This window comes from Chrysemys picta, chromosome 2 (assembly GCF_011386835.1).
Source record: "Chrysemys picta bellii isolate R12L10 chromosome 2, ASM1138683v2, whole genome shotgun sequence".
NCBI lineage: Eukaryota > Metazoa > Chordata > Testudines > Emydidae > Chrysemys > Chrysemys picta.
The window spans coordinates 163,362,480-163,389,952 of NC_088792.1; the positions used below are offsets into that span (position 1 = coordinate 163,362,480).

General features: G+C 45.3%; 2 protein-coding genes across 4 annotated transcripts; one reads left to right on the plus strand and one right to left on the minus strand.

The window, feature by feature from the left end:
* The first annotated feature begins 2,449 nt into the window (after positions 1–2,449).
* Positions 2,450–27,097, plus strand: HTRA4 (HtrA serine peptidase 4). 3 transcript variants are annotated; one of them, XM_065584676.1, is made up of 9 exons: positions 2,450–2,576; positions 5,579–5,678; positions 6,664–6,868; positions 9,111–9,305; positions 10,225–10,257; positions 12,071–12,185; positions 15,608–15,665; positions 17,288–17,383; positions 19,390–22,173. In XM_065584676.1, exons 1-9 carry the CDS (start codon positions 2,465–2,467, stop codon positions 19,553–19,555), a joined length of 1,080 nt encoding a protein of 359 aa, XP_065440748.1. In that variant the 5' UTR covers positions 2,450–2,464; the 3' UTR covers positions 19,556–22,173. The 3 variants fall into 3 exon arrangements, with proteins under 3 accessions (XP_065440748.1, XP_023964126.1, XP_023964122.1); XM_024108358.3 differs by lacking the exons at positions 2,450–2,576; positions 19,390–22,173 and adding exons at positions 3,006–3,564; positions 26,803–27,097; XM_024108354.3 differs by lacking the exon at positions 2,450–2,576 and adding an exon at positions 3,010–3,564.
* On the minus strand, positions 21,782–24,590 carry TM2D2 (TM2 domain containing 2). Its single transcript, XM_005286496.4, has 4 exons — positions 24,238–24,590; positions 23,633–23,720; positions 22,625–22,740; positions 21,782–22,239 (listed from the first exon to the last, which is right to left on the minus strand). Exons 1-4 carry the CDS (start codon positions 24,468–24,470, stop codon positions 22,026–22,028), a joined length of 651 nt encoding a protein of 216 aa, XP_005286553.1. The 5' UTR covers positions 24,471–24,590; the 3' UTR covers positions 21,782–22,025.
* Positions 27,098–27,473: the final 376 nt, after the last annotated feature.

Consider the following 27,473-nt stretch of genomic DNA (forward strand, 5'->3'; position numbering starts at 1 on the left):
GCTGGAAGTCTCAATAAAATGTCCTTGGAATTTCTACAAGTTTTACAGATGTCAATTTCCTAACTCAAAAAGTATTACATCAAACATGGGAAAATTCTATATTAGACCTCATCTTAACAGATAAATAGTAATTGATCACAGAACTAAAAGTAGCTTAGGTGAAAGTGATAGTGACTTGATTACATTTGTTAGGTGAAAAAAAATAAAAGTCCAAACTAATAACATATACAGTTGGTGCTTTTAGAAAGGGCCAGTTTCACAAAGTTGAAAACAATTGGGTCAAATCAGTTGTGAGAAAAAAATTAAACACACAAATGTGAATAATGATTGGGAACTGTTTAAGAACGTCTTACTAGATGCATAAAAAGCCACAAATGAGAAAGAAGGCCACACGGGTTAAAAAAAACCCAACCTGGCTTTGAAGAGAAGTGAAAGCATATATATATATATATAGAGAGAGAGAGAGAGAGAGGGAGGGAGAGAAGCATATTTTAATCTATCTATATTTATAGATAGATATAACAGATGGAAGAAGGGGGAAATTGATTTAAAGAATACACATCAGAAGTTAGGAACTGTAGAAAATTGATAAGGGAAGAAAAAGAATGCAAGGAGAAAGCTATGGCTAGCAGAATTAAGGACAATAAGAAGGAATTTGAGAATATTAGGAACAAAAGGAATCCTAACAATGGTATGTGTCCATTACTAGATGGAAATAGAACAGTCAATAATAAGGCAGAGAAGGCAGCAGTATTCAATAAATATTTTTCTGTATTTGGAAAAAAGCTAGATGGTGCAGGTATATCATAACTATGAAATATTTTCCATTCCAACAGTAATGAGGATGTCCAACAGCTGCTACTAAAATTAGACATTTTAAAAATTAGGTTCATATAATGTGCATCCAACAGTTTTAAAAGAACTATCTAAGGACCTCTCTGAACAATTAATATTGATTTTTTTTCAATAATTCTTGGAACACTGGGGAAGTTCCAGAGGACTGAAAGAAAGCTAATGTTGTGCCAATATTTTAAAAGGGTAAATGGGACAACCCAGATAATTATAAGTCTGTCAGCCTGATATTGATCCCATGAAAAATAACAGAACTGCTGACACAGAACTCTATTAATAAAGAATTTAAAGGAAGGTAATAATGTCAATCAATGTAGGTCTGTGGAAAATAGATCTTGTAATCTCATCAAAAAAAGACAGTTTAAGTCTGATGATAAAGGTAACAGTGTTGATGTAATAGACTTCTGCAAGGCATTTGGCTTAGTACTGCACAATACTTTAAGAAACTATATGATACACAATCAAAATGGCACACTTTAAATGGATTAAAAACTGGCTACCTTCTAGGTCTCAATGTAACTATACAGCAAATCATCAGCGAGCGGGTATGTTTCTAATGGAGTCCTGCAGGGATCAGTTCTTGGCTCTAAGCTATTTATCCTTTTTGGCAATTTACCTGGAAGTAAACAATAACATTACTGATAAAGTTTGCAGATGATAAAGATTGGAGAAGTGGTAAATAATGAGGAGGGAAGGTCACTGATACAGAGAAAACTGGATCACGTGGTAAGGTGAGCACAAGCAAACAATGTGTGTTTTAATAATGCCAAATGTAAATGTTTACATCTAGGATCAAAGAATGCAGGCCACACTTACAGGATGGGGGACTCTATCTTGGGAAGTGATAAGTCTGAAAAAGACTTGGGGGCCATGTTGAAAAATCAACTGAACATGTGCTCCCAGTGCAACACTGGGGCCAAAAGGGATAATGCCATCCTTTGGATGTATAAACAGGGGAAGCTGGAGTAGGAATACTACTGTGACTGCTAGTGAAATCCTGGCTCTAGACTGTTGCTCACCATTCAAGAAGGATGTTGATTTCAGACCAGAGCCACTGACTTGAGTCACTGTGAGCTGAGTAAATCACTTGGCTCTCTCCTGCCTTGAATAAAAACTGGGAACGATGGTGCAAAATCTCAGGCTCAGTTGGTTTTGCAGCATCGTTCCCAGTTTTTATTCAAAGCAGGAGAGAGCCAAGTGATTTACCCAACTCCCACTGACTCAAGTCAGTGGTTCTGCAGGAATGAGACTGTGGGATCCTATGATCAAATCACATATCACAGCCTCTGTGGAACTTACTGACATAATGTAGTAGTGCAGTGGACAATAAAGTCCTATTTCCACTCACAAGGGGGTTACAGCCCACAACTGTCTCCAGTACCTCTCCATTCATAGACTTTCAGCCAGGGGTCTCAAAGCATTTTACAAATGTTCCTCACTGAGGTAACAACCCCTGGGTGAGGTCAGTGCTGGGTCATTGCCCTCCGGGCACCGACAGGCCTGGAACACAGGACTCCTGCGCTGACCTTGCATGGACCATCACTAGCTTAGGCCATGTCTATGCTACATCCACTGCAGTTATTACAGCACTTGTGTGTGTGTGTGTGTGCGCATGCTTGGCTCCTCCTGTGAGCAGCATAGGACCTCACCAGGAGTGTGTGTCTCAATAGTACTGTCAGTGTGTGACCTGGCAGGCTGGCTCCTGAAAGCCAGTAACAGGCCATGTAAGTAATACTAACTACGTCCACCCTGACTCCACCCCGCTGGGGCAGTTGGGGTTACTAAATGGGCACAGGGGTGGGAGCCAAATGTCAGTGAGGACACTGATAGCCCCAGCTAGGGCTAACCTGTAGCGTGGCCCAGGCCTTAGCTCCAGGCTCACCTGGCTGCGCTCAGCACAGAGCCGCTCCCCGAGGCAGGAGCCTGTAAGGCCCAGTAGGGGACGGGGAACCCCTGCCACGAGCGCTGGAATCATTTCTAGGTGGGTGCTGAGACCGAGCTGTAAACCAGCACCCCTCGTGTCAGCGCCTCTGCCCCGGGTTATTGGCCAAGAGGCAGCGCTCGCCCGGGCCCGGCTGCGCTGGGGAAGGAGCCCCTGGCCGAGCTGGCTGCAGGAGCCACCCGCTGTGCTTGGCAGGGGCCGGGCCCACGGCTCCTCCCCGACGGGAGTCGCTGAGGCCAGGGGCAGCCCTTAAAGGGAGCCGGGCCGCGCCGGACGGCGGGACAGCCTTGGAGCAGCCTGCCCCTGGTGTATCCCCGCAGCCATGGGGCCACCCCTGTGTGGGCTCCGCTGGCTCCTGCTGCTACTGGCCGCCCCCCTGGGGGAGCCGCGGCCGCCCCCGGCTGTGCCCTGCCCAACGGTGTGTGAGGCGGCGCGCTGCCCCCCGCGAGACCCCCAGCCCTGCCTGGCCGCCGGGGGGCTGCTCCAGCCTGACCGCTGTGGCTGCTGCTGGATCTGCGCGCCCGGGGAGGGGCGGCCCTGCGCCGCGGGCGGGCTCTGCGCCCACGGGCTGCGCTGCCAGCGCCCCGCCGCCCGCCCGGCCCGGGGCGGCACCGGCACCTGCATCTGCGCCGATTCCCCCCTACCCGTGTGCGGCAGCGACGGCCGCACCTACAGCAGCCTGTGCCAGCTGCGGGCCGAGAACCGGCGGGCGCGGCTGCAGGGCGCGCCCCCGGCCATCCCCGTGCAGAAGGGCGGCTGCGGGGAGCCAGGTAAGGGACCCGCTGACCCCCGCAACTCTCCCTGCGCCCCACAGATACCTGCCCCCCACCCCTCGGGAGGGGAGCCGGGCACAGAAGCGGCTGCGGGGAGTTGGGTCAGGTCAGGGACACGCCGAGTCCGACCCAACTAATGGGCGTCCTCCTCCCCGACCCAGCCTGTTCCCTTACCAGCTAACCTCCCCCTACCTACCCCACCTATCCGAGCAGCCAGCCAGCCCGTCCTACCAAACACAACATCCTTCTGCCCAGCCCCTTCTCCCGCTCAGTCTCTCCTCTCCTTGCTCTCTATTGCCACCTGACTCTCTTCTCATCCCTTCTCCTGCACTCAGTGTCTGCTAGGTTCCGTCTCCCTCCCTTCTTCCCACTTTCTCTGTTTTGTTCCCTTCTAGTCTCTTACTTCTCCCCTGTGAGATCAGGTTTATTTTTCATTTCCCTTTGCTCCTGTTTCCTGGACGAGGCAGGGATCATGCCGCTACTTTTGGAATGAATGAATGAAGTTTCACAGAGGGTGTGTAAATGCTATTTCTCCCTAAGGTTCTAATTGGTCAAGTCCAGAGTGAAGGATCCAACCAGGTGCAGGATCAGAGGCCTGAGTCTATCAGCACAGGTTTTTGAGCTCAGTAGCAGGGTTACCCAGAGTTCTTTTTCAGGACTAGTCTACATTTGGATACTTAATGAAACAGCTATTCTGGAATAAGTGTGTCCAAAATGGGGACTTATATTGAAATAATTGTTCCATAATTGCTATTTCAGTAAAGTTCCAAGGGTAAACACCTTTAGATTTAACTGTATCAAGGACTGCCTATTTAATCTGTAAATACCAGCTTTGGAGAGTTAAAAGCCTAACAGGATGATGCTGATTAAACTAGTGAGATGGAAAACAGTTTTCTGCCTCTATGGCAATGAGTTCTTGCATGCCAAATAAGGAAAGCCAAGTTTAAGCAAATTCTTTGGGGTCTAGTCTCAGTATACTTGTTTTGCTCTACTTCTCCCTGAAGATTAAGACACTGTGTAGGAGGAATCCAGATGGTATCTCCCAGAGCCTGAAGGTGGGCCAGTTCAACTAAACAGTTACAATCTTCTACTTCAACAGTGCATTGAATGGAATCTAGTCAGTAGGATCCCTCTTGCTTCTTGACATCCTTCACTGCCAGCCATGACTTAATATTAAAATAAACATAGTGGAAGTGAGTAACTGAATGCTGTATTCTCCATATATGATCCATCTAATAACACAGGATCCTTCCACCCACTGCCCGAGGGGAAGGTGAAAAATCTCTAGGGTCTTTGCCAGCATTCCCTTGAGAGGGAAAATACCATCCAGAGCTCAAACATAATGATTAGTACAACCACATGCCTGGAAAAAACACGCCCTTGGCATGTTATCCTATCTATGCTACAAACTTCTGCTTATGTCCAAGGAATTGTCTACCTGATTTATTTTCTGCTATTCACAATATTTCAACATTTAACAAGATCAATCCTGTGTAAAAAACACAAAGTAGATATTCCTTAAGAAGGTGCAGAGAACTGGTCACTGACTAAGCAGATGGAGCAGTGATGTGTACAGCTCAGGTATCTGTTCTAGCACAAAAGGGTCCATGGGGAACAATCATAAACACACTGGTCAGTGGCTGGGAATAAAGGGCTAACACGCTGCAGAATAATATTGAAAGGTGAGGCGAGTGGGTGGTCTTGGTGATTAGATGGTTCCCAAAAGCCTTTGTGTGAGAAAAACAACCTGGAAACTTGTTGTTGTTGAATATTAGAATTGTGATTGTGCCCAAAGCCCCTATCAAGATCTAGACCCATTTTGCTAGGTAAATGAAGATAAAGTCTCTCTTAAAAAAGAGCTTGCAGTCTGATTTGTAGTTCTGTTTGAAAGTTAGCAGATGGTGATTTATATGGTGAGAGTTTGAGAAGCAAGTCAGTGGTTGCTCATTACTGTAATGATCTCCATGTGTAGTGGAAAATGATAAACAGGAATTAAAACCTTTGCCCCTAGGCTCCTTCCATCCTGACAGCCTGAGGTACAAGTTTAATTTTATTGCTGATGTTGTGGAGAAGATTGCTCCAGCTGTTGTCCATCTTGAGCTCTTTCGCAGGTAAGGATGCCAAATTAAGGCTGATGGTTTTAAACTGTTTCATAATGAATTTGCTGGTAGAGGTGGTTGGGAGCACTTTTTGCAAACATCTGTGAACTATGGTATAGAAGCAGCAAAGCAGGCTCTCATTCATGAACATTTGAATAAATAGACCACTGTGTGGCGGAAGAAATCCATAACATTGTCTTCCTCTGGATGTGCCTGAGATTGGTACAGGGAACTCCCATCAGGATTAATTATAGTTAGGCATGTAAACACCATTTAAATGGAGAGCAGGGTAGACTGCCCTGGGCTGTTACTGTGGATAGTAAAACAATCCTATAGAAATGTCACCGGAGAGGCTTAAAATGCGAGATCAGAAAGCCTGACACTTGTAAATAATGCCATTTTGTTTACTATTTGATTAAAAGGGACACTCCTGTCAAATCTGGCCCAAAAGTTAGGTTTTGTATAAACAAGCATTTGTGAAACCTAAACAAATATAAATGTTTTTATGACTTTAAGAAAAACAAACAAACAAAGATTTCCCCTGCAGCATCTCCAGTCCAACTATTGTAGCCCTGGGCCACAGCATGAGAACCAGAAAGTAAAATTGATAAGAAATGGACTTTTTAAAAGTGTTGCCGATTAGTTTCATTGACCAAGCTGAGGGTGATGGAAAAACTATAAAGAAATACACAATATTTTAAAACTTTCCATTTTAGTAATCTAATGTAGTTGTAGTGATATAGAATTTTTGCTCCCCCAGGGTCCTGGTTGAACAAGGGCCATTCATGTTGGCAACCTGTGCTCTAGCTTTTAAGATATTCCCAGTACTGTTCCTTCTTTAAAAAAAAAAAAAAAGGTGGGGGGAGGAGGGGGATTTAGGATGAAGATTAACATTATGGTACTATTGTGAGGCTTATATCAGAAAGCACTCCTCTTCAGCGTGCATCTTGGTACGAACTCAGACTTACAGCAACAACATAACTCATTCATTGCACAGGGTGTCCTACTCAAGCCAAGAAGTTCTTGTGTCCAGTGGCTCCGGATTCATAGTGTCAGAGGAAGGACTGATTGTCACTAATGCTCATGTCCTCACCAATAAGCAGAGAATTCGAGTGGAGCTCAAGAGCGGGGAGCAGTACGAAGCTAAAATCAAAGATGTCGACCACAAGTTGGACATAGCCCTGATCAAAATATATCCTGATGTGAGTATGACTGAGCTCTCTGGGGAGGACCATCAGTTAGGGAAGCAGAAAATAAACTGAGGGTTAAACTCAAAGCTGGTGCATTTGTGTGTTTGGTAGGTAGTGGTCTTTCCTCCATAAGACTTAGTGGGGCAGGCTGCTGATAGTGGTATTGGGGAAAGCATGGTTATAACCTTTCTGGGCACAGGGTTTAGGAGCTGCCCCACCGCAGAGAGGTTGGTCTTACCTAGTTCAAGTACATGCCCTATATCTCTGTTTACAAGCGGCTCTCATTTAGTAGCTGCAGGAAGATGCTGTTGATTTTTCTTTTCCAAATAACTTTTAGTTACACTAATAAAAGAACTAGTTCTACTCCAAATAGGTATTTAAAAAAACAAACAACAAAACACTCCAAACCTTCCACCTTCTTGGAGTAAACTTTCATTTTGCTGCCCAGTTTGTATCTCTGTACGAAGTGTGTGTCTATAAGGGATTCTGTGTCTCTCTGTGGCAGGGCAGGCTCCAGGCACCAGCGTTCCAAGCAAGTGCTTGGGGTGGCAATCTGCAAGGGGCAGGAGTCCATGTATTTTTGCCCCCAAGCAGCACACTGAATTGCTACTGCGGACGGCCGGGGCAGTCCGTGTGCTGTTAGGGCGGCACCTGCGTTTCCGCAGCGGCGGCAATCCGGCAGCAGGAAATGTGAGTGCCGCCCTAACGGCGCATGGACTGCCCCGGCCGTCCGCAGCAGCAATTCGGCGCGCTGCTTGGGGCGGCAAAAACAGTAAAGCTGGCCCTGCTCTGTGGGAATTAGTTGGGGGTATTCTGTTTGTTCTTTACTTAAAAGGAAAAAAAATAGAAACCATCTTCTTTGCAAAGCCATGGGGGTGGGGTGGAAGTAACTAAATATAATGGAAGATTCAGCTTCCAAAGGGGGGGATGTAAATCTACCCAAAGAAATTGTCCATGGTATTTTCATAGGAGAACTGTTTTTGGAGCTGTATTTAAAAACTCCTGAACCCTAATGGTTGGCTGGTGTGAGTCAATAAAAGACCATATTGTGACATTGATTGTTTTAAGCTGAACTCCCCCATTGAATTGAAAGGAGAGTCAGTATATGTCCACAGCATGTCCCACTGAAACACTGGTAAAGTGAAGAAGAGAGGTGATGCAGGCAGTGCAATGATTTACAGCCATCCCATTAATGACCGCAGCAGGGCAGAGGTTCTTTCCAAACTGTGAAAGGCAGAGAATGGCTAATATTTCTGGCATGGCCGTGGGAGGCAGTACACAGCTCTTACTAGGTATTTTAAATACTGAAGAGTGTTTGAGTGTCAGATGCCATGAAGAACATTATTCCATCATATGACAAGCCAAGCCAGAGTGTGATCAAGCGGGGAATCTGTCACTCTCACCTAGGGAGCACTAGGAAATTCTTTCAAAGACTTCCCGCTAGGTGAAGTATGTGAGGTGGGGCTTCATGGAGGAAGTGCTGTGATGAAATGGAACAATGCGATTGGACCCATTGAGGGTCAAATTTTTTTTGGAAATTGTCCACAGAATGTCTTTTTACCCATCAAAACCTATGTTTGTACTCACAAGTTGAGTAGACCTGCCTCTGATCCATGCTGTCCTATACGTGCGCGTGCTATGAATATTTCCATGTTGTTAGTGAGAAGGCTAGTCTGCCAGAAGCAATTCTCCCTTAGATAACATGCCCTAAAGGATTCAAAATATGTGCTGATCTGAATGAACCCTGCCGTATGAAGACATCTTCTTCATGTCCGCATTCAGTGATTAAACCAGGGGTCGGCAACCTTTCAGAAGTGCTGTGCTGAGTCTTCATTTATTCACTCTAATTTAAGGTTTCGTGTGCCAGTAATACATTTTAATGTTTTTAGAAGGTCTCTTTCTTTAAGTCTATAATATATAACTAAACTATTGTATGTATGTAAAGTAACTAAGGTTTTTTTAAATCTTTAAGAAGCTTCATTTAAAATTAAATTAAAATGCAGAGCCCCCCGGACCGGTGGCCAGGAATCAGGCAGGGTAAGTGCCACTGAAAATCAGCTCGTGTGCCGCACGTTGCCTACCCCTGAATTAAACCTAGGAATCCTGAACTTCAGAGTGTTTAATAACACTTGAGTATCTGCTCTGCTGCCTACAGAATAACGCCTTCTCCTGGAGCCTGTGGGCTTCTGTACTAGTCTAAGGAATCAGTGTCTAGCAGTATGTGACCAGTTTGATTGTTCTGCCTCCTCCCCAGACTGCCCTCTCTGTACTACTGCTGGGCAGATCCTCTGACCTCCGTCCTGGGGAGTTTGTGGTGGCGCTGGGCAGTCCCTTCTCCTTACAAAACACTGTAACAACAGGAATCGTCAGCAGCACTCAAAGAGGCAGCAAGGAGCTTGGCCTGAAGGACTCTGACATGGCGTACATTCAGACAGATGCCATCATCAATGTAAGTGCCAAGTCTAGAGACTTCCCCTTCAGGGATGGGGACCTTAGGCATGTCCACAGCAGCAGAGAGGTCTTCAGTTAGATTTAACTGCGGTTCCTGTGTTCCTTAGAGAATGATGCCCAAAGAGTTCCCAAACTTTTCATTGTATGAACTACACTGTAATTAACAGAGATGGTCTCATGGATGCCTCTCCCGTTTGCATTCACCTCACATCCATGAGCTAACCACAACAATGGCTTATGGAGGAAAGTAACATTAGGGAAGTGTTTAGCATGGCTTTCGCTTCCCTGACTGCAATTAAGTGGCTGGAAATAAACAGAGTCCAGGCCACACAACTGCTGTAATATACAGACTCCATTATCACCATAAATGTGTCTTGGAGCTATATTCTGTGCTTCTCATTGGGGGATGGCTCATGAGTGACTGACATGAAGAATGGGAGTTAGATGCAACCGTATCTGTGCAGCAAATTTGACCAAAGCCCTCCCATAGCCTGTTAGTTCTGTGAGATCTTTTCATCAGTAAAGAGATAATACCTGCACAGTGACCTTGCTAAAGGGTCTGGTGCTTTCAGGACTCATTCACCTGTTGATAAGGGGTTACGCTTCCTGGCAAGGATGCCCAGAAGGGCCTTTGGCCTGACTAGTCCTGTGTGCAGGTACAAAGGGGGAGTTCTTTTTTTGCAAGAAGGGAAAGCTTGTGTTCGTATGCCTTGCGGTTCCTAAACTATTCTGCCCCCTTTCACATTGGGGTATTTTCTCACTGATGTCTAGAACTCTCCTTAATAACGCCCCAGCAAATTATGGGTATCAGGATTATTTCAATACAAAAGTACCTTCCTCAGACGCCAGCAAATTTTGTCAGGGAGGGGTGGTCTTAATGTGACTGTAAAGTCCTCTCCAATTGTATTCTCTTGCAGTATGGAAATTCAGGTGGGCCCTTGGTGAACTTGGTAAGTTTCCCTCTTCGCTGCCAATATTTGCCTATTTCTAAAGTTCCTCTCAATTTCCTATTAATTTATTGACAAGCATCCTGTGTGGGCTTTTACTTTTTTTACTGTAGCTGCTAGTAGAATAAAGTTATTTAAATGATGGCATCATTATGTGAAGTTAAGCCCAATGTCTTTAACCCTGTGAAGGCTGAATTCTCTTTTCACTTCCAATTAGACCTGGTATCATATTTTTTTTATGGAAAGTTTGGACAAAAAAAACCCCTATTCATTTTCATCAAAACGTTCCACAGAAATTTCTGAATGTTAACTGAAAAATTGGAAACCAAAAGATTTTGACTGAAATCTTTGTGGAAAGATTTTTTCCCCACAGAAAATAGACTCTTCTGTGGAAAACCTTTGTTTCCTTGAAAACCCAACTTTGTGTTGGAAAAACAGTTTCAACAGAAAACTTTTCACCAGCCCTACTACAGTTTCCTAAATCAGGGATCGTTCCATTGAATCCAGTGGGATTACGTGGCAGGCGAGAAGAGAATCTGGTTTTATCTCCCATCCCCACCCACACATTCTAATTTAAATTCCCCTTAGATTCTACATTTATTTAATGTTGTGTTTTGCAATCTAATACACATGATGGTTCTATTTCACCCTGGAGTTAAGTGAACAGAACTGAGCTATTGCTATTCGAAATATTGGGAAAGCCCTTGTCTTAATCTGGGAATGCTTCTGAGAATGTAGCTACCCATCACAAACATTATTATATCCCGGGGAGACTCTCTGCATCTAAACTCAAGGAGCACCTGTGAGAACAGATGGGCAGAAGAGTGTGAGAAAGCAGAATCTGTCACTAGTCACACTACAGAGTGGACACTGTACAATAAGGCTCAGACATGCTAAAGAGTCAGCACCCAGAAGTGACCACTGTGACAACTATGGCCAGGTGCTAAGCTGTTTAGAAAATCTGGCCCTGAATGTACTTAATACACAGACGACAAACTGCACCCTCTGAACCATGGCAGCCTTTGTAACTAACACAACCTGAAAACTTTCCACATCAAATACCGTCACTTTCTTGGTGTGTACAAGCAACGGCAGAATGCTGTTGTGGCTACTCCACGTGTTCAGTCCTGCCAGGTGCTGAGCACTCACAGCTCCCATTAACTGAGTAGAACTTGTCTGTCACTCTGCAGGATGAGATCCGGGGTGCTAATAAGACAGAAAGAATGGCTCCCTGTAAATGGCAGGGCAAAGACATGGAAAGGATTAGCACTGCAGTGCATTCTTACTGCAGGCACATGGTTGCATCAAACACTTTGCTGGGGAGCTGGATTCTGGTTATACCATTCTGAACCTACTAATACCATGGTTTCCACTTACCCTAATGATCTGTACTCAGACCCCCCAAAGCCCAGTGTTTAGGTGTTCTGGGGTCCTCGGATCTGATTCTCTCCTCACTTTATTTTCAAGTTGGAGTCTTTATAATTCTAAATTTGTATTCACTAATTGGAATTAAATGGTGGGGGAAATAGTTAGTTACTCTTCCCTTGTACTATAGCACTTGTTTCTGTTTGTAGTGTTAACAAATGCAGCCATGTGGATAGCTTTACTTGGTCCCTTTACGTGTCCCTATGGTCATATGACCAACTAATTTTCCAATGCCAGTCTGCCAGCACTGAGTCAGTTTTGCTGTGAAAGTGCTTGCCACCCCAATAACACGATACATTGTTGGCTCTTGCAAACCTTGCACCAAAAGTGTCCCAGAAAGCGGTGTTGTATAAGCCAGGCCTTGTTACTCTTGCTACGTTCTCTGTAACAGGACGGTGAAGTTGTAGGGATAAATACGCTGAAGGTAACGGCTGGCATCTCCTTTGCAATCCCCTCTGACCGAATCCGTCAGTTCCTAGAAGAATCTCACGACCGGCAGATGAAAGGTAGGAGTGTTGTGTTCAGCAGATGAGACCTTTTGTGATGCTGTCTAATCTCTTATCCACGCTTATACTCCTCTGACTCAGATGTGGGCATGGAGGGAGGTATGGCTGTGTGACCGTTACAACGAATGGCTTAATGTACTGTAAACTGCGAAGGTCTCTCCCATGTGCTGCGCGCAGACTAAAATACCATGTTAGTACTGAGTAACTGAGACCACCAACCAAGGAAATAACCCACTTCCTTCCCTGACTAACCAAGGGACGCACCCCACCCATGTACTCATTCACTACACCGATACTGACTTGGACTCCTTATACATTCCATGGGTGGCGTGCCTGAGCCCACTTATCCACTGACACTTGAAAAACTCTTGCACCCCAATCTGGATCTATGCCGGTTATGTGATATGTATGTATCTCTTCACCCTTGCAACTGACATCTGTAATCCCTCATAACCCAAGCCTGACCCCAGATGTACAGTACCTTCCCTCTTGTGTACATTTTATTTGAAACATTCAATTTAATAAATTTTTTAAATGTGTAAATTAGTTGTCATCTCCAACATTGGTACTAGTCATAATGAGAGAACGATCTCTTCCCAATGTGCCAGTTAATTCAGATTAACTAACCTTTGTGTGGAAGTAACTGGAATGTGGCTTGGTTAGATGGACGTGAAATTTCTCTGTAGCATATTACGAGGGCAAACCCATATCATGTGGTAAGATGTTAAGAATGCAGCCCTGATGGGGACTTGGTGCACCCAGGAAACATACATTTGGATGCAACATGCTATGTTAGAACAAGAGTTTCAAGCTGTCCCAGACAGGTAGTTGTGCCATGAGCATTGTGTTGATGGAGCTGCAACTGGGGTGCACTCACAGGCATTGTGGTTTCTCATTGGTACCCAAATTCCCTTGGGAATGGAGACCTTGGAATAAATGCGCTCGGGTCACTGTTCACAAACCTGCTAACTTATATTCAGAGTCTAAACTGCATGGGGTGGAGCGACAGGCTGGCTTACCTGTCAGGATAGCATGCTGTGCTGTCACTGGTGGAGCTGAGCTCCCCGCTCAGCTTGACAATTGACACAACATATTGAGGGGTGTTTGGGTACGTCCTTTCTAAGCAGCCTGGGAGCACTGTATAGACAACAGGTTGTGCCCTACGGGTGGAGGCAGGGAGGGAGGGAACACCTCTCTTCAGTCTGTATTCAGCATTGGGAATGGTAATGAGGAGCCAGCTGCATTAGGGGAATGAAGGGGGGGGCTAAGTGAGGACTCTCTGGAGAGATTGGTGTACGGGACATCTGTGGAAAATGGGAATAAAGTCAAAATTGCAACCCCCGACTGCCTGTTGGATACACTCTGTGCTGCAGTGAGATATGATGCTCTCTTAGTGGCTGGTGTTTAACCTGGCCCTCATTCTAGATGTAGGCACCTTTTGCACGCTGTATTCTGCAGGTTCCTCACAAACATGTTAGTTTAGAGTCACCCGACCAAGCCACTCCCTCCACTTATGCTCTGTGTCTCTCTGGCCTTGGCTACACTTGCAGATGTACAGCGCTGTGAGTTAAACCTGACTTCGTGCAGCTAAGTAGGGAAAGCGCTGCAGTCTGTCCACACTGACAGCTGCCCAGCGCACTGTCGTGGCCACATTTGCGGCAATTGCAGCGCTATTTGGAGCAGTGCATTATGGGCAGCTATCCCACAGAGCATCTTTTCCCATTCTGGCGCCGTGGGTTGTGGGAAGGGAGCGTGGGTGCGGGGAATTTTGGGTCCTGTCCCAATGCCCCGTGATGCATCGCTTCGCATCCCAGAAATCCCTTTGTTTCCGTCCACCTTTGGCGCCATCTTTCAGCAGTTTCTATGCAGCGCGATCTGTCTGCGGGAAATGGAGTCCGAACTGCTGAGGCTCCAGGGATTCCAAGGTGTCTCCATCTGGCCCACCACCACCACTCCCGTTTTCCTCCTCCTCCCCCCTCACACCGGCTCTGAAGTGTCCATGGTGGTGCTCGGAGTGGAGGTGGGGTTAACCCCAAGTATCGCATCCAGCTCTTTGTTGAATCGGCAGGTCGCGGGGGGAGCACCCGAGCGGCCGTTTGCGTCGCGGGCTTTGCGGTAGGCACTCCGCAGCTCCTTCACTTTAATCCTGCACTGCAGGGCGTCCCGGTCATGGCCCCTTTCCATCATGTCCTTTGATACCTTCCCGAAGGTATCGTAATTCCTACGGCTGGAGCGCAGCTGGGACTGTACAGCTTCCTCCACCCCAAACACTGAGGTCCAGCAACTCGCCATTGCTCCATGCTGGGGTTGGCTTGGTGCGTGGAGGCATGGTCACCTGGAAAGATTCGTTGATAGCACTCCACACCACGCCGGGCTGAGCAAACAGGAAGGGGATTTTTAAAATTCCCAGGGAATGTAAAGGGTCGGTCACATGGTTGGTTACCTGAGGCCAGGGCAGTAGAGTTTGAACTGATGACCAGAGTGGCTAGAACAAGCATTGTGGGATACTGCCGAATAATTCTGGAGGCCATTCACAGCACATTGGGCGGCCACACTAGTGCGGCAGCGCTGCACTCGCTATTCCTCTCAGAGAGGTGGAGTACATGCAGGGCTGCAACCACGGAGATACAGCGCTGCAAATGCCTTGCCAGTGTGGACGGGGAGTGAGTTACAGCGCTTGGGGAGGCTTTACAGCGCTGCAACTCGCAAGTGTAGCCAAGGCCTCTGTCCCATTCTCGAGGAGCTTCCATCTCATTTAACATGTGAGGAGCATCCTCACTTGCTGGTTCTAGGACTTATATTTTATTAGCTCACTGACTGATCTGTATGAATAAAGTGTGTGTGTGTGTGTGTGTGTGAGAGAGAGAGAGAGAAACAGACACACAGCTGGAACTGCCAGAGACCTCCTTTCATCAGTCCAGCCACAGGTGGCCAGTGATGGGCTTCACAGAGACTTGTAAAGAGATGTCAGAATCCCACTCCCCGTCCCTATAAGCAGCCTCTACTACTGTGCATCTCCTGTGACCTACACAAACGTGCATGTCCAGTCAGAGCCCTGTTCCTGAGGCCCCCGTCAGGGTGAGGTTTGCTGTTGAAGGCTCTGATCCAAAGCCCATTGAAGTCAGTGGAAGACCATAGCTGTTCTGCATTCTACTGACTTTACTGGGCCCATAGTTCCATCTTCTGATGTAAACATTTTAGCAAGCTTAAACTGTACCATAAATGTGGATTTTCTTTTCAACATTATCATTCTAAATGTTACTCTCACAATGACCCAATAGAATTTAAAATTGGAGCTGTTTTGTCAGCATCTAAAACCCACTTTTCCCCCTTGGACATTCCAAGCAAATGCCTGATGTTTCTGGAGGTACAGTTTTACTGTGTCTTATTTGATTTCATGAATGTTGACTCTGTCCTTCTAGGGACGATTCGACCCAAGAAGAAATACATGGGATTCCGAATGCTTCCCCTCACTTTTAAGTAAGCTTTGTTTTCTGCACTTGTCACCACTTTCATGCAGTCTCACACACTGTCTATCATTTGAAGTGGGGGTGTGTGATTCCCAGCTCGAGGAGATGTACCCACACTAGCTTTGATTGAGCCAACACGATAAAAATAGAATGTAGCTGTGGTAGTACAAGCAGCCAGATGGGTTAACTGCCCTCAGTCTGTGCCTAGTATCTTGGACAGCTACATTCTAGTCCCTCCCACTGCTCACGCCACCATAGCTAGACACTATTTTAGTGTGCTAGCTCAATCAGAACTAATGCAGGTGTGTCATCCCACCATCTCCCCTCCCCCATCTCAAAGACATACCCTCACTGTAAGAACAGAGAGCTCAAGACAGTCTCTAGCAGATAGTCAAGAAGTAGTTCAGCCATAACTCTCTTCCTGGGAGCTGTAGAGATTCTGGTGCATTTACAGAACTTCCACTAAAAGGGCTGGTCCACACTAACCCCCCACTTTGAACTAAGATACGCAACTTCAGCTACGTTATTCACGTAGCTGAATTCAAAGTACCTTAGTTCGAACTTACTGCGGGTCCACACGCGGCAGGCAGGCTCCCGTCGACTCCGCGTACTCCTCTCGCAGAGCAGGAGTACGAGTGTCGACGGCGAGCACTTCCGGGATCGATTTATCGCATCTAGACAAGACGTGATAAATCGATCCCAGAAGATCGATTGCTTACCGCCGGACCCGGAGGTAAGTATATACGGAATTTGCTCCTATGCAGTGCTGTTCATGCTCCAGGTATCTCAAAGCACTCAACAAAGTAAGCTCATTAACCATAAGTTGGCTGGGGGTAAACCGACACTTCATCTATTTATAATAAAACAGATATAATTGCTTTTATGTGTATGTATTGATTATGACCCACACCCTTTGTCACTTAGTTGGCAAGCTTTTTGGGGCAGGCACTATCCTCATAGGCATCTGTACAATGCCAAAGGTGAGGCCATGATCTAGATTGGAGCCTCTGAGTTCTACAGTGGTGGTAATAATAATGGCGATTATGCGGGTGACTAGGGAATCTAGAGGAATACCAAGGGTCCTAGAGAACTTAAAAATTTCAGCAGGCAATAGTAGCATGATATTCAGGTTAGAAAATTGCAAACATGCCTCTGAGGGGAAAGTGGCACCAAATAATAAGTTTCATGGTTACTATTTTTAAAGTTGTTTTAATAATATGTCTGAAAGGGGTTAAAAAAGCTGCTTCAAGCATAAGAATCCAGTTGTTAGTGTGAATGTTTGTATTTAGGACTTTGCATTGAGACTCACTCACAGTGAGCTATAGCATCAATTAATTATGCTTTCAAAAAACATCCCTGAATGTTGACAGCCTTGCTGCAAGATGAATTTTTTAAGTGTCTGCATTTCTGGATAAACAGGAATATTTGTGCATTTATAGCTGTGCCAGTTTAAAATCTGTTGGGTCTTCTAGACCCAATACCAAGATGGAATAATACTGATCCATTTCTGAATTGGCAATATTAAAAAAGACACTGTTTTTCCTAGGCCTCATGCAAATTAATGGATTAGGCAGTAATGGGCTGATTAGTATTTCACATGAAGAGTTTTACCATCATGATTTCCTTTCTCAGTCTCATCCGTGAACTGAAAATCTATGATAAAGATTTCCCGGACCTGAACTCTGGAGTCTATGTTTTTGAAGTGATTCAAGGAACTGCTGCTGCAAGGTAAGAACCTAAAGATGAAGGCTACATCATCTGCCTCTTCATGGGCATTGCAGGGGCTTCTCAAATGCTCCTATTGCAGTGTTCATGTAAGAGCTCTATACAACCTTCTTTAATGCTATGATTTCTGAATGGAGGCTGAGATTTTGCTCACTCCGAGTCCACACCGGGATGGCTTTCTGTGAGTGGCCATTACAAGTACAAGATCAGTTCAAGTCGGAATCCATTTCCGCCCACCCCCCATTCTAAAAATATATAATTTTCAAATCTGAAAGACCAAATGATTTTGGTGTGTTTGGGATGAAAGGGCCTATTGTGCTTTCTGGACTTGGGCAAAATTCTGGCTGTTGTCAATGGGAGACTTGCTTGAGTAGAGAATTGTGCCTTAAATCAGGACAGATTTATCAAGCGTGTTAGTTTTTTGTATTTTTGCTAGAAATACTGAGAGTTGTGTAACATCCTGTGAAGATGATCACTTATTGTGTTCTTGAGTAGAAAAGGATTGACTTTTTATATAGTTTAACTCTTCATAACTTTTTTTCATCCTTATAACACTCCAGGGTGGTGCTCACTAGCAGTAAGTCATAAAATAAACATGTTAGAGCTGTAATTATGAAATATATGTACACAATGACTACAGAATGCTGCCAGTGTTCAGGGCACTGCTGAGACCAGAATGATATTAATTCATAGATTCTAAGGCCAGATGGGACTATTATGATAATCGAGTCTGATTTCCTGTATAACCCAGGCCAGGGAACTTCCCCAAAATAATTCCTAGAGCAGGTAATTTAGAAAAACTTCCAGTCTTGATTTAAAAGTTGCCAGTGATGGAAGAACTACCATGACCTTTTGTAAACTGTTCCAATGGTTAATTACTCTCACTGTTCATGCCTTATTTCCAGTCTTAAGTGTCTAGATGTCAAGACTAGTAGATTCTGTTGTACTTTAAACCAGAAATGGAGAATGTCTTCCAAAGCTTAAGTTCAAGAGGAATTGCTAAGGGAGTGCTGAATCTGTCACACGCAAACTGATACCATTACGCTATGGGGAGAAAAACCACATGAATGCTACTGCTTTCCTCTTTGGGTGTGTCTACATTGCAATTGACAGGTGTAGGCACATCTGTGTTAGCTTTGATCTAGAATACAAGTAACAATAGCAGTGTAGCTGCCCAGCATCGACTAGCCTGAGAACAACCCTGCCCAGGACTCTGGATATGTATTGAGCAGCTAGTAATTAGTACCACAATGCAGTTCTCTGTTGTTTCAAGTCCTGCTGGTTACACTGAATAGTTATCAACTAACAGCTCTTTGCATGCTTTGTTTCTATGTAGTAGGGCCTTTTCTGAGAGTTATATTGCATCGTAACTAGCAGCTTGTGGCTAGCCCAGTGACTCTAATAAACCCATCCCCAATGTGTATGCTAAAAAGATAGGTGATCATTCTAGGAAACATGCTGTAGTTCTGAGGCAATAACATTGACTGACATTTGGATACAGATGGTTAGAAGCTGGGGTGTGATCCATGCAAGCCTGTGAATGCTGCATGCACTCTAGAATGAAGAAATTTTGGAGTCACTGAGATAAGCGTGGGCAATCGGTACAAGCAAGAAACAGCACATAGCAGATTCTCCTTGCATGGAGAGTTGTTTCTATTACAGTCGTCATCTTCTCCCTCTTCTCTTGTATGCAGAAGTCAACAACTGTGTTAGTTTAATAGTAATACTGTTTGTGTGTAGTTCTAATAGCTAGATTATCTGAATTAATTTACAGTGCCTACCTCTAGAGTAGTGGACTGACTTAAGTTGCCCTTGTTGAATTTTAAAGTCCTTAATGATGTAGGCCCTAGCTGTATTCAAGACCTATTTTGAGGCATATCTGTACACAGACAGCACTGGCCTTTTACATAGATTTCAGCACTGTGACTTAGGCAGGAGTTCTGACTGGGTTCTGAAGCTTACTCCCTGCTTTATCATCTGATTCAAAGTCTCTGGTTTCTTTGTTGCAGCTCTGGCATGAGAGATGGTGATGTGATTATCAGCATTAATGGAAAAACAGTCACCTCAACAGAGGATGTAAATGAAGCTGTTAAAAACAATGATGTTCTTTCAATTGTGGTTCGTCGAGGAAATGAAGATGTGATCTTGAATATAATTCCAGAAGAAATTGATTAAAGGCTGACTTCCATTAGAAATAGTTTCATTAAACAAAGTCAGACCTGCACTATGTGGCTTAAGATAAAGCTTATACTGTATGCAGTTTTTTCCTAGTATAATGCAGGGAAAAAATTTTCACAAGTAGTCCAGAAAGCAATATTTAGACACAGTTAAAAAAATCCTAAGTGAATTCTAAGATACACAGTGGAAAAAAACATCAGTTTGATTTATTTTACTTCAAAGGCATTTGAAAGTGACTATTGAAGTATCTGTGTTTTTTTTTTCCCCCCTTTCCATATTTAAAGGAATTTAAAGCTAGCCAAAAAATACTGGTTGTAGTCCACATTGTGGACTAAGCTACTTCTATTGTCTAAACTTGAAATACTATTGAAGTTAGATGCAGATCTCCTATTACTGAGAACTTGAGGCCTAGTCAAATTCTGATTGAAGTCAAAGGGAGTTGAATTCATTTTGGCGCTTTTGCTGAAAGTTAGCTATCATTTGTTCTTTACTTGCTTTTCTGTAGCATTTTGTGGAATATAAAAAACTGACTTTGGAAAAATAGCACTTTCCAGTAGATAAGTTTTCCACATGGATAGTGGAAACAGCTAAACTCTTAGCTACCGATACTTGTTTCTAAAGCTTTAAGATTGAGCAGAGATTTTTAGGTGCTTTAATTTTTGGGTGCTCAAACAGCCTGATTTTCAGAAAGTGCTGGGCACACTCTCCCTGGAAATCAGGCCCCTTCACTATCAACCAAAAACAGAGGTAGCCTAGAGTTACTAATCACTCTTGGAAATTATGACCATGCTCACTTGATAAAGTATTAAGAAAAAATGTTTGACTCCAAAGGTGTGAATGGAAGATTAAAAATACCAGCTACTTAGCAGTGTGAGTTCATAATGGTGGACTAGTGTAAAAATCAGATACTAAAATGCCCAGATTCCATTTACATATATTCTTTAATGCTGCCTTGTGTCTCCCTTGCTTGTTTTTGTGTTCTTAGTTTCTGCCGTGATCCTTCTTCTACCACCCCTGCCTTACAGTTACCTTCGGTTGTACCCTTCTCCCCAGTCCTCCTCAAAATTACACTTGTGGTATATTTGTGTATTACACTGCTATGAACCTTTAACGTACTACATGCTTTTAACTAAGCATACAAGTTGCTAGAGCTACTGCCTGTTGGAACAGAGCTACAACTGGGAAGATATGTTCTTCTCTACTTGTGCTATCTTACAAATATCCTGAACAGACACCTGGACTTGGCCATGAGCTGTACTGTCCCTCATGTATTTCTCCCCTTCCCCTCCAATCCTGGAAAATGAGTGGAATTGTACAGCTGTCTTCAGAGCACACACACTTGCCTAGAAAACCTGCTGCAGCTTCCCCTAGAAATCAATGCCAAAACTTCCTGTTACCAGTGCAGTTGGTGATTCTGACCCTAGCCAAAATTTACAAATCAGTGCTTGTGTTTATGCAGTGGATTTCTATAACTTATTTTACAGTTGTTCTACCTTTCCTTCACCCTGTTTAGCATAGAAGTCAAAAGCACAGCAAATTCATTCACATACACCAATGACCTAAATTTCTCCCTCTAATTCCAAGAGCTTTAATAGTTAATTTCAGTCTAACTACACACACACACACAAAAGCCTCCTTAGCTATTTTTACCCTACAGCTAATGAAACTTAAACTATGGCAAGTGGAACTTTGCATAGAAGGTTGAACAGACCGACTCCTACACCTACTACAGCAACTAAGATAGTGCAGCAGCACCTGTTTTTCCATACACTTTTTATTTTAAGACATTTGCTTGACTTTCTGTGCTTGTAGGTTCTGCTCCTTTTACAAAGACAAGAAGGTTCACCTCTCTAAAGTATTCTTGTACAATGCCATGTATAAGACCTAGGAACCAATGTTGAATAAGTTAAAGTTGTGCTGCTCAAAGCTTCTCCCATTTCTACATATCACTGAGTTAAGTAAATAGCTCATAAGCTTAATTGTTGATCACTTCCACAGCACCCTGATATTTGTCATTAAGGAAAATTTCATCACGTGTACTTCTATAATTCAATAAACCTCTGAAAAATCCACTGCACTGGGAACAGCTACACTTTACAGTGGAGAGGCTAAAAATAGCACTTTAGCACATGCTATTGTGAAACATTAGCATGGAAGTGAACATCCAAAGAAAGGTACAATACTTAACTGCCATGTCAAATCTGTTATTCTGGAGAATAGGAAGAATATACAGTGAGTAGTTTATTTGTATATGAAATCTGAGGTATGTACAAAGAAGTTAGGCATAGCATTGTTCTGCAACTGCATTTACTATGCAAATCCAGAATATATTTATACCAAAAAAAAAAAAAAAAAAATGCAGAAAAGCAGGCTGTTCTGACTCTGCAGAACAAATGTATCCAGTCATACAGGGACAGATGCCACATAACTTCTCCTGCTGTCAATTCTCAAATAGTATTTTTTCTGTTCAGTAAGTCGTGCACCAGTTGCTGCCATCACTAGGCATCAACCCTCCAGTAATAAGGAGAATAAGATCAACAAACCACCAGATACCAAGTCCTCCAAGAGTTAGTAGTTTCCCCACTGCTGTCCCTGTATGGCCCAGACAGAATCGATCCACTCCAAAACAACCCAGGAAGAAGGAGTAGAGTAAAGTGGTTATAAAGTAGTGGCCCGTGTACCTACAATAAATGAAGAATGAATAAATTAAAACCTCAAATACAGTTTCATTTGAGGAAGAAAAACACCCTTTCATAAACTTGAGCCTTTGCTGTGTCAACCTCCTCAATTTTTACAGTGTAGCTCCCTCTAATGGACTTTGGGGAATTTACATATTATAACCCTTAGGAAAATATGGGCCAATGAACAATGCAATCCAATAAAACACAAAGGAGTTCCCACGGTATCCTGAGGCAGGGACCAAATCCATTAGACAGAGGAAGGATAAAAATACATACAAAGTTACAACAACCCAGCCAATAGTTAGAGCAGCAAGTTACAATGACGTCTTAGCTACCAACCCAATCTTTCAAAATGTAATATATTTCTGGAGGAAATAAATCTTACTTTATACATGGTTTATTCCCTCGTAGAAAAGTCCGAGGCTCTGCACACTCAATACCATCTAGTGCTTTGCACTGCACTGGAGTGTGGTCTACGTCACTATAGGCTTGGCCACCAAACTGTCAGAGGGGAAACAAATTACAGACAAAATTGAGAAATTATTTACCTGGGGGAGGAGGGAGGGAGGAAAAGGCCAGTTAAAAGGATATTTTCTTATCACAAAGTAAAAGGGGAGAGGGCCCTCAGTACTAAGTGTTTAATACTTATTGTTGGTTCAGTAAATGCCTGCAGTCTTGTTCAGTCACTATGTTATTTTTGGTCCTCAATGATGTTTATAACTCCTCCGAGTTTAGAATGATCTGCAAGTTTCATTAACATACACTCTATGCTTCTCCTCGCACCCTATCATGTCACTATGAATTCTTTGTCAGTGGATAAAGATTTAACTGTGCCCTAGTGGCACATAGTCCACAATATATCACCTTGTACATCAGCTAACTGAAAAACCTCAAGTGCTTCAATCCTGTTGCTTTTCCCATTGGAAGCAGAGCAGATTACTGTGGAGGGATGAGAAAGAAAATAGTAGTTTTCACCCTCACAAAACTGCTCGTGGGATAGAAAAGTGGACCCTGCACTTTTACCTCTTCCCTAAGAAGTCCATGATCAGGAAGAGCAAGTGCCTTGGAAACCTTTTCCTTTCACTTCCTGAATACTGCTTCTGCCAGGAGAGGGGAACTTCCACAATCCATAAACGTCTATGGGTGAGGGAGAAGCACATCCCCAAATCTCCTGGCTGCAGAGCTACAGCAGAAAGCTCTTGTGGAGGTATTCTATTCCCTTATGCTGGAATAGCACTCTTGGTTGCAATTATTACAAACCACCCTCTTCTTCTAAGGAGAAGTTCCATTCAGGTTAAGGCTCCAGGGATATCCAAGACATTTCCCCCCCCCCCCCCCCCCCAGTGTGTGAATACCCTTTGAGAAGTTACAAAAGCATCTTTTTTCAGCCCACCTTAACACATCCGTAACCTAATTCTCGCTGTGCAGTAATATTTCCAACATGGTCTACTGGATCCTCACATTCAATGAACTCCTCTGGCCTGTAAATGATCAAAACCCATCATGTTCACACAGTCAAATGTGTGTGTGTGGGGGGGGGGGGGGGGGGAAGAGAGAGAGAGAATAAGTTAACTCAAAAAGGAAAACATCATGTTGAGGTCCCCTATCTTCCCCTTCACACGCACCATCACGAGCCCTGTCACCCATTCTTGCATGTGCTCCATTTCTTATCATCCCCTCTATCCCAGCCCATCACCTGTCTTCCCTGCATACATCCCACTTTGTCATCCCTTTCTGAATGCCTCTTTCTGCTGACCACTATGCAGGGGTCTCTTTGCTCAATATAAACCTGTTCTCAGCACAAGACCAGCTCCTCGCATTGCCCTTTCCACTGTGCCCCAGCTCCCTGCCTTAGCATCACATCACTCCCCAGACCTCTCCTTACCCCACATTGTTCTTCCTCCACGCCCCCATACCTCTCCTCCTCCGCCCCCAGCCCCCCTCATCACTCCCGCTCCCCACCCCGCCCTCAGCAGCCCCCTGTCCTCTCCCACTCACAGGTAGGTGCAGAGCACAAGTGGCGCCTGCGGGTCCCCGTAGTCACAGGCGGGGGCCGGGCTGCCCGCGGGCTGGTCGGTCTCGGTCTCCCCGGGGTCCTCGCTCTCCGCCCCGGTCGCGTTGTGCTGGTGGCTCCGGGACACGCCCTGCAGCAGCAGCAGGTTCCCCAGCAGCAGCGCTGCTTGCCCGCACAGCAGCACGTAACTCACCGGCCAGCCGACCCCCGGCACCATCGTGCCCGCCCTGCCCGCCTCCCCGGCGCCCCCACCTGGCCTGCGCTGCTAGGAAACACCGCCAAAAACCACGCTGGTTAGGCCGCACCGGAGAGAGCGCAACCTATCTCCTCCCGACCAATGGGAGTGCTGAATGTTTTCGAGGAGGCGGGACCTCGGGACGAATAGCCCACTCCACCAATAGATCCGCACATTATCGGCCAATCAGCGATAGGGAAGCAGCAAGCTTGGTTGGCTGGCAGAGAGGGGCGGTACTACTGCACGCAGTAACAAGATTGGTTACGCCGCTGGCTCTGGCGACCAATGGGTGAAGAGGGGGCGGGGAAAGGCCACAAGCTCAGGATAGAGTGGTGTGGTTGTTGACTTGGGGTGTGTCTACACTGTACAGTGAGCCAGGTTTCAGCCCCAACCTCCTTCCATCTACATACAAAGCAAAACAGCTTGCCTTGCCTTGCCTTGCCTTGCTGAGGTGTTCAGAGCCCGAGTCCTGCTGTGACTTGGGGCTATCAGTGGGTCCTTGGTATCTCCTCTAGGCTGGTGCATACGATGTTCAAGTACAAAGTCATAGATGTTAAGGCCAGAAAACCATTGTGATCATCTAGTCTCCCGTTTCTCAAATGCAGCCACGGGGGTTTTCCTGCGGCCATGGCCATTTCCTGGGCTGGAAGGGAGGAGCATCAGCCGCTCCCTTTCATCCCTGTTGCTCCTACATGCACTGTCTCTCTGGAGACACAGGTGGGAAACACAGTGCTTAAGGAGCAATGTGAGGCGGTGAGGAAGGGTGAGAAGGTGGGCTGCGAGGCGAGCAGCGGCTCGGCGGGCCTCACGGAGGAGTGAGGAGGCAAGCAGCGAGCCAGCAGCAGGGTGAGGAGATGAGCGGGTGGGCTGCCTGCAAGCTGGGGAGTGAGGAGGCAAGCAGGGGTATGTGTGTGAGGAAGCGAGCGGTGAGGCGAGCAGTGGGCGGGGGCATGAGGAAGCGAGCGGTGAGGCGAGCAGCGGGCGGGGAGGTGAGAAGGCGAGAGGCGAGTGGGGGAGGTGAGGAGGTGAGCAGCAGGGAGGATGGGGGCGGGGGTGAGGAGGCAAGCGGCGAGCCAGCAGCAGGGTGACGAGGTGGGGTCTGGCTGCAAGTGGGGGAGTGACAAGGTGGACAGAGGGGTGTCTGTGGCGGGGCAGTGAGGTGAGCGGTGGATGGGGGAGTGAGGAGGGACACAGGAGCTGGGCGGGGGCTGAGGAGGTGAGTAGCGGGCGCATGGGCAGCAGGTAAAGCCCCCCCCTTTGGAGAGGCTAGCCCCCAACTCCACCCCTTCTGCTTGCGCTCCCTTCCGGGCAGCTGGAGCCCCGAGACCCGGTGCACCTGGAGCCACAAGCCCCCCGCCTGGAGAAGCCCCCAGCGGCTCCCCCGTGTCCGGAGCCCAGGGCTGGCCAAAGCCCCATGACCCACCCTCCGCACACCTGCCCGGAGAAGCCCTGGGTTGGCCAAAACCCGGAGTGCTCCTCCCCTCATCCGGAGGAGCTCCGGGCTGGCCAAAGCCTTGCGCCCGCCCCCCTTCCCCCCGCCCAGAGGAGCCCTGGGCCAGGCACATCCGTGCATCCCCTCCACAGACCCAAGCCACCCAGATATGTTTTTCATTATTATTTGGACTTCTATTATGTCAAAGCATTTTTAAATTTACTTCACAATTGTTATACAGACAACCACTTTTACCAAAAAAAGCAAAAGAAACAATAATAAAAAAGACAAGAACGTACAAAGCTCCTTATTTGTGGTTTCTATTCTGTTAGGGCCAATAAAGAATAGAGATAATTGTGCATGTTTTTTATTATTGTCTGCAAAAAACCCCCAAAACCTTACATAAATAAATTATAATGATTTGAATGTGTATATGTGCATATTACTTTTAAATAATTTTAGGAAAAAGTGTCAGTGCGGTCACCCGCCAGAGTTGGTGGCCGCACTCTGAGGCCACCAAAACATTTGTTGTGAGAAACCCTGACTAGTCTGACGCCCTGTGTAACATTAGCCATAGGACTTCCCTGAATTCATTCTTGCTTCAAGTCCAATAGTTGCGGTTGGACTCAAGAATATTTTTTATACAAACAACCAATAGTGATGTAAAGATTTCCAGCGAAAGCAAATAATTCACTGCAACTGTTGGTAAATAAATACTACAACCATCTTACAGCACCCCTGCTACCAGGCTGAGATACTGGTTCAGGAGTGACTCCAAAAGAAGTGTGCTTCCCATTGAACCATCAGAAAATAAAATAGCTTTACCTCTTAGCTATAATCATGGGAACTCCTGTGATGTGCCTTTTCTTATTCTTTCTACAGCTTTCCTACAAGAGGTGTCAAAGTAGAGAGGACCCTAATTTCCTCCCTGTGCTACTACTCCCTACTTCAGTCCCTCAGCTGAACCTACCTGATGGATCACCACTTTTTGAGGATGATGAGGGATCATACTGGTTTTAAAACGTACTTGCGCATAAGTTTCCCTAGGCTGCCTCATGGAGAACTGTTTATCTAATAAAAGCCAGGATCCCTCTATCTGATAAATGAATGTGCAGTGGCAAGCCTCAGCCCCTCTACTGTGTTATTTTATCAATTAAATTATACATTAATGACTGCAGCATCAGGGTCAATGTTTGTGACTATATGCTACTGTAGTGTTCTTCATGCCTTGATGGTGTTTCCCAGCAACAGATTCTGCTAGGGATTTAATTGGTTTCTGGCCTTCCAAGAAAACCAAAGACCTAACATTTTATTAAAAAAATTTTTTTTAAGAATATACAGGCGAGTGCCCCACGTTATCCACTAATGGGGATTTGAAATACAAATGTCTTTTTTCCTTAGGTTTTCTTTAAAATATTTATAAAATCACAATTGCAGGATGTGAGGGATCCAATTACTGTATCTGATAATGCTTTCATCCTTGTGCCCTCACTGCCCCTCAGGTTTCCTGGGCCATCACTTAGGTTTTAAGGCTGGAGTCTCATGCTCTGTGA

Excerpts from the sequence above, each read along its gene's own strand:
- HTRA4 (XM_024108354.3), top strand. The coding sequence starts at position 3,117 with ATGGGGCCACCCCTGTGTGGGCTCCGCTGGCTCCTGCTGCTACTGGCC. Across the intron at positions 3,565-5,578 it reads GGGCGGCTGCGGGGAGCCAG|GCTCCTTCCATCCTGACAGC; the intron begins GTAAGGGACCCG and ends CTTTGCCCCTAG. Across the intron at positions 6,869-9,110 it reads TGATCAAAATATATCCTGAT|ACTGCCCTCTCTGTACTACT; the intron begins GTGAGTATGACT and ends CCTCCTCCCCAG.
- TM2D2 (XM_005286496.4), bottom strand. The coding sequence starts at position 24,470 with ATGGTGCCGGGGGTCGGCTGGCCGGTGAGTTACGTGCTGCTGTGCGGG. Across the intron at positions 22,741-23,632 it reads TAGGTTACGGATGTGTTAAG|TTTGGTGGCCAAGCCTATAG; the intron begins GTGGGCTGAAAA and ends CCCCTCTGACAG. Across the intron at positions 22,240-22,624 it reads GGGAATAAACCATGTATAAA|GTACACGGGCCACTACTTTA; the intron begins GTAAGATTTATT and ends CATTTATTGTAG.